The sequence below is a fragment of the Helianthus annuus genome, chromosome 17, assembly GCF_002127325.2.
Source record: "Helianthus annuus cultivar XRQ/B chromosome 17, HanXRQr2.0-SUNRISE, whole genome shotgun sequence".
Lineage (NCBI taxonomy): Eukaryota > Viridiplantae > Streptophyta > Magnoliopsida > Asterales > Asteraceae > Helianthus > Helianthus annuus.
Genome location: NC_035449.2, coordinates 46,547,692 through 46,562,734, shown reverse-complemented (window position 1 = coordinate 46,562,734; position 15,043 = coordinate 46,547,692). Strand labels below are relative to the sequence as shown.

General features: G+C 41.4%; 2 protein-coding genes across 2 annotated transcripts; both read left to right on the top strand.

Moving 5' to 3' along the window:
- Positions 1 to 471, top strand: LOC110924130. The gene has a single exon (XM_022168164.1). It carries the CDS (start codon positions 1 to 3, stop codon positions 469 to 471), a length of 471 nt encoding a protein of 156 aa, XP_022023856.1.
- A 2,801-nt stretch (positions 472 to 3,272) lies between these two features.
- LOC110924129 lies at positions 3,273 to 4,020 on the top strand. The gene is made up of 2 exons (XM_022168163.1): positions 3,273 to 3,762; positions 3,854 to 4,020. The coding sequence occupies exons 1-2, from the start codon at positions 3,273 to 3,275 to the stop codon at positions 4,018 to 4,020; spliced, it is 657 nt and encodes a 218-aa protein (XP_022023855.1).
- The last annotated feature ends 11,023 nt before the right edge of the window (positions 4,021 to 15,043 follow it).

The window sequence follows — 15,043 nt, the reverse complement described above, 5'->3', positions numbered from 1 at the left end:
ATGCAACAACAATTGAAAATCGAAGAGACTGGATTTGCTCCAAGCTTCAGTTGTTACTCTTCTGATAGTATAACATCTAGAGCGGTCGCAAAAGCGATCCACCAAGAAGAGGTAGATCGGTTCGATGATTTTGAGTTCGCCTTAGTGTTAAGCGACGAAGAAGGTTCATTGAAAGAGACCGGTTCACCTTGTAGAACTAAATGCAAGAATAGTAATAGTTTTACCGCGTCTGGATCCAAAAGGTGGATATTCCGGTATTTGTTTGGTCCAAAGAAGGTGGATAGTCCGAAACAAAAACGGAATTCTGGTGAGCTTTCGAAAGGAGGGTTGTCGACGGCTCATGAGCAATTTTACGTGCAAAAGAGAGCCGAAAATGAAGTCGGAAAGAGGAGATCGTACCTACCTTATAGAAAGGATCTTGTAGGATTATTTGCTAATGTCAAAGGAATGGGGAAAGTGTTACCGTTCTAAGTAAGATAATTAAACGAATATTTGTTGATTAGAAATACATGTTGGAACAACTTTAATATAATGAAAAAAGGTGTTTGACGTTGCGTTTTGAGTGTAAATAAATAAATAACATGTACGTCATAGCTAGCTTATGAGTTATTGAATATATTTAGTAAATTTGAAGGGAAATCGCCAAAGTGTCCATTTTGAATTATGAAACTAAAAAACTTGACGTCTTGAATTACAAAAGCAGCCGTTTGATTTTTTTTTCCTTTCAAAAATTTTCACAAATCACAGGACACGTGCCACTAATGACTAATGAATCAAACCCTTAATTATATCTTCTGTACCAGAGAGAAATCTCTTGCGCCACGCAGTGGCGGAACTAGAAATTTTTTACCGGGGGGTCGTAATAGAAATTTTTTCTTAACATTGGTAATTCATTAGCGTACACCAATTACTTGTTCATCTTTAGATAATTCAATTTCTTCGCGACTTCTTATATTATTTTCATAGATATTTGACAGAATTAATGATGTCTCAATACTTGATTTTGGTATTTTACCGAAGTATTTTGCCAAACATGGGTTTCTACATATTCAACGATAAGAAAAATATTGATACAATTAACAATAGATTCTAATTTAAATAATAATATAGAAAAGCATTAGCTATCAAAAGAACTATAATAAGTTTTTAATCAAACAATGAATTCTAATAAAAGAAACAAATTAAAAGTAAATGTAAAACTCATACTTACATATTTTGGAGTATACGTCTGACTTCAAAGAATCAAAATTGAAAAAGAATTAAGAAAAATGATGTTATGCGCAATGGTCAGGCGTCAGAGCGGCAGGGTTATGTGTTGTCTTACTGTTGACACACAATTTATTAGGTTTTTTTAATTATTTCTTTCACTTGGGCCTAATATGTACTAGTCTATTAGAAAAAGCCCATAGAAAGTATACCCAATTAATACGCATTCAAGTTCAACTTCAGCATCTAAACATTTTATCTTCTTCTCTACCCTTCCCTTACATCATAAAAGCAATTTCGCTGGAGCTAACAGCGCCGCCGCCGGACCACCGCGCGGTTGCCGGAAAACTTCGAACATTTTCTACTTTTTTTAACTTTCTATACTCTACGGAGACAAACGAAGGAGTCAAAATGTGAAAAGAAATTCCGTCGAGTACTCCGTTTACGAGAAAAGTTGGCCGGCCGGGGGGTCAAGGGCTCCGTTTACGAGAAAAGTTGGCCGGCCGGGGGGTCAACGGACCCCCTTGACCCCCCTGTAGATCCGCCGATGGCGCCACGTTTTAATTTGAAAAAAAACAACATATTGTAGGACCTCTGATGCAGCAATATGGATCAGATATGCGTGGATGTACATGTTGCGACAATATGATCCAACTTACTACTCCAAACGATCCAATCTATTGTGTCAGATTGAAATCTGTTGCACGAAAGGACACTTGTCACACTTTGATTAATGAGTAATTCAAAAATGTTAAAGTCTATTTTGTTAATTTTCTTGTTTAAAATTGATATTTCGTGATTTTCTCAAATTTTAATCACCCAACTTGTGTGAAGTGATCAGCAACCTCAGTAACAATTTGATTATTTGAGTAAAACTTCGATAAATGTTAATGTACTATATATTAAAACTTATACTTAGAATTTAACAAATTTTAGTCAACTCGTTGATCTAATAATCAGTTATTTATTTTCCCGGGAATAAAAAACGAAAACAAATCTCAAAACGTTTCTCCATTTACATAGTGTTTAGTTTGGCTTTTCATTACTAAATATGAATTTGTATCCCCACATAATAAATTGTTTCTCCAATTACATAGAGTTTAATTTGGCTTTTCATACTAAATATGAATTTGTATCCCCACATAATAAATAAATTTAAATGTTAAAAACGTTTTTCACGACAAATATGAATACGAATACCATGTCTAATCAACACAATCAAGTCTCCTATGGAAATATGAAGTTGAATAACAACATAAACTAACATATAAAACGTGTTTCCATAACATGGAGATATTTATTTATATTAGTGCAGGTGAATTAAATGATTAACGATCAATTGAGACGGCCCACAAAAACGTTCATGGAAGCATGCCTAGGTATGTTTTTCCTTTACGTAATAATGGCATTTGGCCCGCACAAACTCCGTACGTGACCCGAAATATCATAAGACAACTGTTACGATTTCACTATACAATTTATATCAACAATATATATATAAAAAACATAGGAAAAGAAAAACGTTAAGTACGTGTTCATTTATTATGTTTTGAAATATGAATTATTTTCCACCAATTAATAATAGTTGGCTGAACAAGATACTTTAAATATTGTACGTCCTGATTCAGACATACGGTTTTTCTATCCCAACTGAATTGTTTTACGAATTGGGTTAAAAGCTCTATTGTATCAAATAAGATCAAACGGTTCACTTCATCTCAAACTTTACAAATTCACTCATATGTCATTACATAATCATATAACAGCGAACGTAGTGGGGCGCGATAGGAATATCTTTTTGAGATATAGCGCCCGCCACACAATTATAGGCGGCGCTATGGGGTGTTTTCTTGAGTCCAGCGTTATCAACATAGCGGCGTGGTGGAGGGTTTATTTCAAAAAGTGACCATTCAACGGTCATAAAGTTTAAAAAAAATTAGTTCATTTTCCAATCTATAAATACTCCCCATATCTCCCATTTTTTTAAAAAAATTCATCACTCTCATTCCATCTTCTCTACATTGCTGTAAAAAATGTAGAAATTACTCCCACTTTCTTCTAAAAAAATGGGTTCCCCATCGGAAGATTCGTTCACCGATATTTACCGAAGATTTTTTTCACCCGAAGAAATCACGGAGGAGGAAGAAGCGGTTACGAGTGCATGTACTCTCGCGATACAAGCAATGGAACACGTTCGGCGTTCTCCTCCACGCCCCATTTTGAGGCGCACATATATCTTGCGAGATCGTGAAGCCGCGGACGAGCGTTTGATGAAAGACTATTTTGATCCCACACCGGTTCACGGACCCAATGTTTTTCGACGGCGGTTTCGGATGAGCCAAAGGTTATTTTTGCGCATTAATAATGACTTGGAAGCTAAGTATGATTTCTTTAAGAAAAGAATGGACGCGCGAGGATATTTAGGGTTCACCTCAATTCAAAAGGTCACTTCCGCTTTACGCATCCTAGTCTACGGAAATACGTACGACATCAACGACGAGTACTTGAAGATGGAGGAGAAAACAACACGAGATAGAGTGGAACAATTTTGCTATGGTATTTTTTACTCACTTATATATATATATATATATATATATATATTAAGTACATCACTAATAAAACTTTTATATATTTAATTATATTTTAGGTATATGCCAGTTATACGAAAAACGTTACTTGAGAAATCCCACTTTGAACGACCTTCAACAAATATATAAGGTGCATCTAGAAAAGCATGGAATACCCGGCATGATTGGTAGATTGGATTGTCGTCAATGGCGTTGGTATAATTGTCCAACCGCATGGCGACGATGAAGAAGATTCCGAGTAAGAAGAAGTTGAGGAATTCGAAGCCGGGAACTTTGAAAACATAGGTTTGGATGCTGGAGAAAACGAAGAGAAAGAATAAGAGAACGACGATGAAGATGAAGAATAAATGTGTGACAACTGTCAAATTTGCATGCATCCGTACGTTTAATTAATATTGATTTATGTTTAATGACTGTGCTTAATTACAACTGTTGATTAAACTGCTTTCTGATTTCTGATACATACATACACATGCATCACATTCATACTGTCACTCCATTTATTACACACAACCTTTAGTGACAAACTTGATGCACCAAGCACAGTTAGCACAAGGAGCGGATAACCCAGAAACATTGCTGACAATACCAGCACATAGACAGACAATATATTGAGGCCCAGTATGAGCCAGAGACAAGGTACTACACTAGTAGAGAGTGTAGGGAAGTAAGGACCATAAAACTGCGTTACTAGGTGATAACTTAGGTGCCGGAAAGTGCCTAAAACCCACTTAAACTGCAAAATTCTGCATTTATAAACAAAATTCAGCATTTAAACATGCTAGTCACTTGCAAAAATATGGCAAAATGGTCCTGTATGCTTTCCTAAGTGCCGGGAATTGAAAGTGTCACAAAAAGTTACATAAATGACACTTTACGATATAATTTAGCACTTTAACGGAACGGTATATAACCGAACAACTGGACATTACCCGGAACACAAAAATATTGTTAAAAACATTGTTTCACGTTTTCTGAGCTAGTTATGGTCCCCGAGCACTATAACACCCTACATAATACACGGTACACACTAAACACTAGACATAGCATCCAACTTCCACTAATTAACTTATTTACCCATCAAATATTACACTTAACCCCCCCCCCCCCCGGCTGATTTCGATTCAAGCATAGCCCCACAAGATTTTTATAAATCTTCTTCATATCTTTCCATAATCTCCCTTGGAAATGGTAAGATCATGACTTGATTGTGTTGTGTACTTGTGGGGACAAGATAACCCTTGGATAAAAGGAATTGGAGAACTATAAACACCTTGCATCTTCATCACAAAACAAACTTCTTCTCCCCTCTACAAGGCTCGGCCGATAACACCCCTATACACATCACCCATTTTCGATTTTGATTCAAGTATTCCATGCTCACAACAAGGTGTATCAAGGTGAAAAACGAAGTGTGGAACTCACGGATCATCAAAGACCTCTCTAGTTTGCTTTTATCCCCCATATTTCCAAGCTTGATCTTCCCTAGCTTAAAAGCTAGTAGTAAGCTTCTTTGATCCTTATTTACTTCATGTTTATGGTGATTAATAGTTATGTTAAGATGAAATCTCAAGAATGTCACACCCCCAAATTCCACCTGCGGAGTATCATCCGCTTGAGGGCGTGACTGACCAGGATCCAGCCACCAATTATACTGAATAATTGAATTAATAATCATAGTAATACTCACTAACCATACGATTAGCAAATATCATGTTCAGAGCTTAAAGTTTTAAGTCCAAATAGTAGTAAGTAGCGGAAGCATAAGCAAACAGTTTTAAACAAGTTTATAGTTCATGTTTATTTAACACCCAACATAGGGGTAGACGAACACTACACATCCCCAAGCAGCAAGCTCCTGAGTCACTGGTTACCTGCAAAGCATGCAGTAAGGTGTCAACAATAATGTTGAGCGAGTTCACTAGTTGTCCAGTTAAACTTGTTTCACCAGTTAATTTATCCGTTTATACATGCCATGGGGAGCTACCCCAAAAGTAAGCGACTAAACTGTTTTTCCAATACCGAACACTAGGTAACCGTTGCGTTTCCGCAGGATGCCCCGATGTCAATGTTCTATCATCATTGACGGATGCCTGAGTACATTAGTTCACGCCCGATCCCATACACGGGCACGGTGTGAGACTGGTAAAACCTAAATAGCGCTATCAACTAATAACCCGTTCGCCTGGCCCCGGCGACTAATCGGTATTATGTAGTAGGGACTTGAGTGATAGAGTTTCGTTTAGTGCTGTTAGTTGCAATCCGTATAAACAGTAATTAACTAAAGGTTCCCAATAACAAGGGAAGAAAAGTAAGTTGTATCCCTCATAAGGGGATAGTGTTGTTTTTAGTTCCGTTTCCCAAACCACCGGGAACGCATGCTTTAAGTTGTGAACTCACCTTGGGTTGCTCGGTAGATTAATTACCCGGTCAATCACGTTGGTCACCACGTCCTAGCATGGTTACCAAATATAGGTCAAGTCGGGGTACAAGTAATCACATATAATCTACACATAACTAACACATAGCATGCATACAAACATACATTGGGTTATTGGGCCGGCCCTAATATTTACACAATCATACAGAATTTCAGCAACACATAGTCCAGCCAAACAGGTAGCCCAAACCAAACACATTGTGGCCCAATAACCAAAGTAGGCAGCCCAGTCGAGACAAGACGGTCTCGACTCGAGAACACACGGTCTCGAGTCGCAACCAGGAGATCTCGTGTTATCATGTTTTGGTCTCGAGTGGTGCCGGTTAGGAGTCGCAACCTCAGAGGTCTCGAGTCCAGTCTCGAGTCGAGATCATGAAGTCTCAAGTCGAGACCTTGCCGGTCTCGAGTCCCTGAAGTCCGTCTCGAGTTGTCATGGGATGGTCTCGAGTCGCAACCAAGGGTCTCGACTCGCAACCACAGTTACGTGCACAGAAATCCTTCTAGAACCTGTCCAATGTACTATCCAATAGAAATGCATTTTCATGATATTGTGTACTATCCAATAGAATTTCACAAACATGTTTTGTTGTCTAAATTTCCAAACAATCAGATCAAACATGGAATCTTTTAAAATTCATAGCATGTTCAAATGTTCATATCCACATTCAAACTTGTTCATCTTTTTAGGGTTTTCATCATACATCATCATGTTTATTTGGTTTATCAAAACATAATCTTGAACACATAATAACATGCCTTGAACACTAAAACACACATTACTATGGAAATAATATTTTCTTACACTCTCTAGCATAAATCCATTATTTGAACACACTAAGCTCATCCATTTATTACTCATTATTCCAATCATTGATTCGGTTTATAAGAAGCACTTTGTTTCACACAAGTTGTTTCAATATTAATAACAAATCTAATATCTAATAAGTAGCATACTCATTCAAGCATCCAACTATCAAAACAATTGCTATGCATTCATAAATCATTATTTTTGATCAATCAACTACAAAGGAACTAAGCGGCTAGATGAAAGGGTATGAAGGATCAATGGACCAACTTCCGAGTGATGATATCGAGCTTGATCCGAGAGTCTTGGTGTTTCCGGTTGGATCCGAGAGAGAGAGAAGGGGGTGATGTTGTTAGGGTTTTAGGGTTTTAGTGAGAGAGAATGAGAGGAGAGGTTTGATGCACAAAGGTTGTTGTCAAAATGGAAATAGTGGCCAAGTCCAAGAGCTTTATACATGTCTCAAGTGGGTTAGGGGTTTCCGAATTGGGCTTCTCGGTTGTATGGCCCAACCAGCCCAAGCGTCTACTGTTCACTCGAGACCGGGTGGTCTCGAGTCGGGTTCGCTGGTCTCGGCTCACTTTAAACATATGTATATATATATATATATATATATATATATATATAATTACATACACGTTAATAACACATAGCACACCGAGATAGAACGAAAATTTTCATTTAATAATATACATGTATATAAACACAAAATGTTGATTCACGAAAGTTGCCCGGAAAAACCCGAATATCCCCAAGTTTTAAGAACTTTCGTCCCGAAAGTTAAGGCAGTCACTGTCAAGCTAGTATAAGTGAGAACGTTTCAACGGGGTGTCACATCATCCCCCCGTTAGTTTGGAATTTCGTCCCGAAATTCGGTTGCAGCTTCAGTGCTGGTGGTTTCGTTTGGGAACAACTGGGGATATTTGTGCTTCATCTGGTCTTCCCGCTCCCAGGTGAACTCTGGGCCACGTCGCGAGTTCCAACGGACTCGTACAAGAGGTATCTGGCTACGTTTGAGGATTTTGATCTCTCGATCCGTGATCTCAATCGGTTCCTCAGTAAAGTGTAGCTGTTCGTCAATAGTTAGTTCCTTGAAAGGAATTACAAGCGTTTCATCTGACAGACACTTCTTCAGATTAGACACGTGAAATACGTTGTGTACCGCACTTAGTTCTTCAGGCAGATTCAATCGGTAAGCAACCTTACTGATTCTCTCGGTAATTTCGAATGGTCCGATATATCGCGGATTAAGCTTGCCCCGTTTACCAAAGCGAACCACACCCTTCCAGGGTGAGACTCTGAGTAGAACCCGGTCACCGACCTGGAATTCTAGTGGTTTCCTACGCTTATCAGCGTAACTTTTCTGACGGTCACGAGCTGCCGCCATGCGTTGTCTGATCTGGGCAATCTTTTCCGTTGTATCTACCACCATTTCTGGGCCCGTGATTTGACTATCACCAACTTCCGCCCAGCAAAGAGGTGACCGGCATTTACGACCGTACAATGCCTCGAAAGGTGCTGCCTGAATGCTAGTGTGGTAGCTGTTATTATACGAGAACTCTACTAGCGGTAGGTGCTTTTCCCAATTCTTGCCAAAGTCGATCACACATGCTCTAAGCATGTCTTCTAGGGTTTGGATGGTGCGTTCGGACTGTCCATCCGTTTGCGGGTGATAAGCGGTGCTCATGTCCAAACGTGAGCCAAAGGATTTGTGCATAGCTTGCCACAACTCCGAAGTAAAACGAGCGTCTCGGTCGGAAATAATGGATGTTGGCACTCCGTGCCTTGAAACCACTTCCTTTAAGTACACGTCTGCCAAGGTGGAAAACTTATCTGTTTCCTTAATAGCCACAAAGTGTGCGGATTTAGTCAATCGATCTACTATTACCCAAATAGTGTCATTTCCGCGTTGAGACCTAGGTAGCCCTGTGATAAAATCCATGGAAATTTGTTCCCATTTCCATTTCGGGATTTCAGGTTGTTGGAGTAGGCCTGCTGGTTTCTGGTACTCTGTCTTGACTCTTGCGCAAGTCAAACATTTGCTGACATATGTTGCTATGTGGGCTTTCATGCCAGGCCACCAGTATGTAGTCCTCAAGTCATGGTACATCTTATCCGAGCCAGGATGTACTGAGTAACGGGACTTATGGGCTTCGTCCATCACGAGTTCACGTAAATCTCCGTAGAGTGGAACCCAAATGCGCCCTGCTACATAGTAAGCGTCATCTTCTTTTTGTTCTAATCGCTGTCTCGATCCTCGTAGAGACTCGGCCCTGATGTTTTCTGGTTTCAATGCTTCAACCTGAGCATTTCGAATCTAGGTAGGGAGGTTAGACTGGATGGTAAGTTGTAGTGCTCGCACGCGCTTGGGCGTAGTGTCTTTTCGGCTGAGGGCGTCTGCCACGACATTGGCCTTGCCTGGATGGTACCTGATGGCGCATTCGTAATCATTCAAGAGTTCGACCCATCGACGCTGTCGCATGTTTAATTCCTTTTGCCTAAAGATATGTTCGAGACTCCTGTGATCGGTGTAAATAGTGCACTTGGTACCGTACAGGTAATGTCTCCATATCTTAAGAGCAAAAATCACTGCTCCCAGTTCCAAGTCGTGCGTAGTGTAGTTTCTTTCGTGCGTCTTAAGTTGTCGAGAAGCGTAAGCAATGACTTTCTCGCGTTGCATTAACACGCAACCGAGTCCATGGATAGACGCGTCGCAGTAAACCACAAAGTCGTCAGTACCTTCAGGTAACGAGAGGATAGGAGCACTACAAAGGTTATCCTTTAGCCTTTGAAAAGCCGATTCCTGGGCTTCTTTCCACTTGTAAGCAATACCTTTCTGAGTGAGAGTCGTGAGGGGTTGAGCAATCTTTGAGAATCCCTTGATGAATCTGCGGTAGTATCCTGCCAATCCCAAGAATTGGCGAACTTCGGTTGGAGTCTTGGTCGTAGGCCAATTCTTTATCGAGTCGATCTTAGCGGGGTCGACGTGAATCCCGTCCTTATTGACCACATGCCCAAGGAAATGGACCTCTCGAAGCCAGAAGTCACACTTCGAGAATTTGGCGTACAGTTGCTCATTGCGAAGGAGTTCGAGAATAAGGCGTAGGTGCTGTTCATGCTCTTCTTGACTTTTCGAGTAGATCAGGATGTCGTCGATAAACACAATCACGAATTTGTCGAGGTAAGGCTTACACACTCGGTTCATGAGATCCATAAAAACCGCAGGCGCGTTAGTCATTCCGAAAGGCATGACGAGGAACTCGTAATGGCCATAACGAGTCCTGAACGCAGTCTTGGAGATGTCTTCATTACGAACTCTCAGCTGATGATAGCCTGATCGCATGTCAATCTTAGAATAGTAGCTCGATCCTTGCACTGATCGAACAGGTCGTCGATGCGTGGGAGAGGGTAACGATTCTTGATGGTAACTTTGTTCAACTCACGATAGTCGATGCACATTCGGAATGTGCCATCCTTCTTCTTAACAAAGAGTACTGGTGCTCCCCAGTGTGATGAACTAGGACGGATAAATCCTTTATCCAATAGTTCCTGTAATTGCATAGAGAGTTCCTTCAGTTCTGCAGGGGCTAGTCGATAAGGTGCTCGAGCTATGGGCGCTGCTCCAGGAGTTAGCTCGATTTGGAATTCGACCTGACGGTGGGGAGGGAGTCCAGGTAGTTCCTCAGGAAATACCTCGGGGTAGTCACGCACTACTGGAAAATTTTCAATCCTCTTTTCCTTTTCGTGAGTGTCGGTGACAAGTGCTAAGATAGCGGTGTGCCCTTTTTGTAAACACTTCTGGGCTTTTAGAAGCGAGATAATGCCTGTGACTTCTCCGCCTTTGTTACCTTGGACGATGAGGGGTTTGCCAGAACGGCGAGGAATACGAACCGCTTTCTCTTGACAGAGGATCTCAGCGCGATGTTTGGATAACCAATCCATGCCGATGACGACGTCGAAGCTTCCAAGTTTGACAGGGAAAAGATCGATACTAAACGTTTGGCCAGACAATTCTTGTTTGCAGTCGTGGATCACGTGCGAGGCCTCGATGTTTCTACCATTGGCTATCTCAACGATGTGCTTAGAACTTAATAATGCAGGTGGGTGCTTAAGCTTCTTACTAATACGTAGGGACACATAACTAGCATCGGCTCCAGAATCAAATAACACAGAAACATAACGATCATCAAGTAGGAACTTACCCGCCACGACGTTGGGGTCGTTCCTTGCTTCTCCAGCTCCAATCACAAAAGCTCTTCCCCTTGCACCATTCCCAGCATTGTTGTTTTGTTCATTGTTCCCAGCTCCCTGGTTGTTGTTGCGATTCTGATTCAGTTCAGGGCAATCCTTTCGCATGTGCCCTGTTGCCCCACATTTAAAACATCCACGGTTGTTTCCCTGCTGCTGTTGCTGTTGAGGTTGTTGCTGATTCTGCCTTGCCGGGAACTGACTTCTACAATCCTTGGCTTCATGCCCCATCTTGTTGCATCGCTGGCACTGACCTTTGTTACATGCCCCATTGTGGTGTCTGTTACACCTGTTACACTTAGGGTAGCTTCCCCGATAGCCACCCTGTTGCTGAGGGCCTTTGTTGTTTTCAGTTTTCCTTTGCTGTGCTGGGGCCTGAGTAGAGTTGGCATCCTTGCCCTGATTTCCATCCCACTTTCGTTTGCCGTCACTAGAAGTTCCTTCCGTAACACTGATCCTCTTGGGCAACTTGCCCTCTTCCACAGCCTGGTTGGTGAGTTTGTGGGCAAGACGAACCACGGGCTGTATGGTATTGAGGTTGGCCGAGGTCACATGGCTCCGGATTTCTGGGACCAAGCCTTTGATGTACAATTCGATCCTTCGATACATAGGTCGGGACATGTTTGGGCAAAGTGCAGCATAGTCGTTGGACAGCTTGGTGTAGGTCTCTATCTCTGACCCAACCATCTTGAGACCATAGTACTCGTCCTCGAGTTTGTGGATGTCATCCCTGTGACAATACTCTTCCTTGATCATATCCTTGAAATCTTCCCATGCAGTAGCATTAGCAGTCTCCAAACCAAGCATTTGAATTTGTGCCTTCCACCACGAAAGCGCGCTTCCCTCAAGGGTACCAGTGGCAAACTTCACCCAATTAGCAGGGGGACATTCGCAGACAGCAAAGACAGCTTCGACCTTCTCGATCCAATGCAGAAGACCTATGGCACCCTCAGTGCCATTGAAAGGAAGAGGCTTGCAATCCATGAAGGTCTTGAAAGTACAAACACGTGGTTGCACAGGCGCATGCTGACCTCCAGGGTGAGCTGCGAAAGCTGCAGCCACCGTGTTGATCAGGTTAGTGAACTGAGCCTGGGTCATGTTGACGTTTCCTCGTCCGCGTCCACTCATTGTCTTCATAGCCAGAAAACATAGTGTGAGTGTGATGTCGTAATATAGCGAGAATGATATAGAGGAGGGGAGGCGTATCTATCTAATTAGGCAAACTAGTACGTATAACAGAGTAGAAAGCATAAAACAAACAAGCAAGTAAACATAGGTCCGAGCTATGAGGTCAGATAAGTCGAGTCTTGCACTTGGAGTGTAGTGTCGTCACGAGTCACGGGTTATAGTCTGGTTTTTTCTCAAAAAGATTTTTCCCCTTTTTAAAACCAAGTTCACTATAACCAATGGCTCTGATACCAATCTGTCACACCCCCAAATTCCACCTACGGAGTATCATCCGCTTAAGGGCGTGACTGACCAGGATCCAGCCACCAATTATACTGAATAATTGAATTAACAATCATAGTAATACTCACTAACCATACGATTAGCAAATATCATGTTCAGAGCTTAAAGTTTTAAGTCCAAATAGTAGTAAGTAGCGGAAGCATAAGCAAACAGTTTTAAACAAGTTTATAGTTCATGTTTATTTAACACCCAACACAGGGGTAGACGAACACTACACATCCCCAAGCAGCAAGCTCCTGAGTCACTGGTTACCTGCAAAGCATGCAGTAAGGTGTCAACAATAATGTTGAGCGAGTTCACTAGTTGTCCAGTTTTAATTACCAAAAACTTGTTTCACCAGTTAATTTATCCGTTTATACATGCCATGGGGAGCTACCCCAAAAGTAAGCGACTAAACTGTTTTTCCAATACCGAACACTAGGTAACCGTTGCGTTTCCGCAGGATGCCCCGATGTCAATGTTCTATCATCATTGACGGATGCCTGAGTACATTAGTTCACGCCCGATCCCATACACGGGCATGGTGTGAGGCTGGTAAAACCTAACTAGCGCTATCAACTAATAACCCGTTCGCCTGGCCCCGGCGACTAATCGGTATTATGTAGTAGGGACTTGAGTGATAGAGTTTCGTTTAGTGTTGTTTGTTGCAATCCGTATAAACAGTAATTAACTAAAGGTTCCCAATAACAAGGGAAGAAAAGTAAGTTGTATCCCTCATAAGGGGATAGTGTTGTTTTTAGTTCCGTTTCCCAAACCACCGGGAACGCATGCTTTAAGTTGTGAACTCACCTTGGGTTGCTCGGTAGATTAATTACCCGGTCAATCACGTTGGTCACCACGTCCTAGCATGGTTACCAAATATAGGTCAAGTCGGGGTACAAGTAATCACATATAATCTACACATAACTAACACATAGCATGCATACAAACACACATTGGGTTATTGGGCCGGCCCTAATATTTACACAATCATACAGAATTTCAGCAACACATAGTCCAGCCAAACAGGTAGCCCAAACCAAACACATTGTGGCCCAATAACCAAAGTAGGCAGCCCAGTCGAGACAAGACGGTCTCGACTCGAGAACACACGGTCTCGAGTCGCAACCAGGAGTTCTCGTGTTATCATGTTTTGGTCTCGAGTGGTGCCGGTTAGGAGTCGCAACCTCAGAGGTCTCGAGTCCTGTCTCGAATCGAGATCATGAAGTCAAGTCGAGACCTTGCCGGTCTCGAGTCCCTGAAGTCCGTCTCGAGTTGTCATGGGATGGTCTCGAGTCGCAACCAAGGGTCTCGACTCGCAACCACAGTTACGTGCACAGAAATCCTTCTAGAACCTGTCCAATGTACTATCCAATAGAAATGCATTTTCATGATATTGTGTACTATCCAATAGAATTTCACAAACATGTTTTGTTGTCTAAATTTCCAAACAATCAGATCAAACATGGCATCTTTTAAAATTCATAGCATGTTCAAATATTCATATTCACATTCAAACTTGTTCATCTTTTTAGGGTTTTCATCATACATCATCATGTTTATTTGGTTTATCAAAACATGATCTTGAACACATAATAACATGCCTTGAACACTAAAACACACATTACTATGGAAATAATATTTTCTTACACTCTCTAGCATGAATCCATTATTTGAACACACTAAGCTCATCCATTTATTACTCATTATTCCAATCATTGATTCGGTTTATAAGAAGCAGTTTGTTTCACACAAGTTGTTTCAATATTAATAACAAATCTAATATCTAATAAGTAGCATACTCATTCAAGCATCCAACTATCAAAACAGTTGCTATGCATTCATAAATCATTATTTTTGATCAATCAACTACAAAGGAACTAACCGGCTAGATGAAAGGGTATGAAGGATCAATGGACCAACTTCCGAGTGACGATATCGAGCTTGATCCGAGAGTCTTGGTGTTTCCGGTTGGATCCGAGAGAGAGAGAAGGGGGTGATGTTGTTAGGGTTTTAGGGTTTTAGTGAGAGAGAATGAGAGGAGAGGTTTGATGCACAAAGGTTGTTGTCGAAATGGAAATAGTGGCCAAGTCCAAGAGCTTTATACCTGTCTCGAGTGGGTTAGGGGTTTCCGAATTGGGCTTCTCGGTTGTATGGCCCAACCAGCCCAAGCGTCCACTGTTCACTCGAGACCGGGCGGTCTCGAGTCGGGTTCGCTGGTCTCGGCTCACTTTAAACATATGTGTATATATATATATATATAATTACATACACGTTAATAACACATAGCACACCGAGATAGAACGAAAA

What these genes read in the sequence shown, in the direction of transcription:
- LOC110924130 (XM_022168164.1), top strand. Translation starts at nt 1, where the DNA reads ATGCAACAACAATTGAAAATCGAAGAGACTGGATTTGCTCCAAGCTTC.
- LOC110924129 (XM_022168163.1), top strand. Translation starts at nt 3,273, where the DNA reads ATGGGTTCCCCATCGGAAGATTCGTTCACCGATATTTACCGAAGATTT. An exon ending in AGTGGAACAATTTTGCTATG is followed by an intron (nt 3,763 to 3,853) that starts GTATTTTTTACT and finishes ATTATATTTTAG; the next exon opens with GTATATGCCAGTTATACGAA.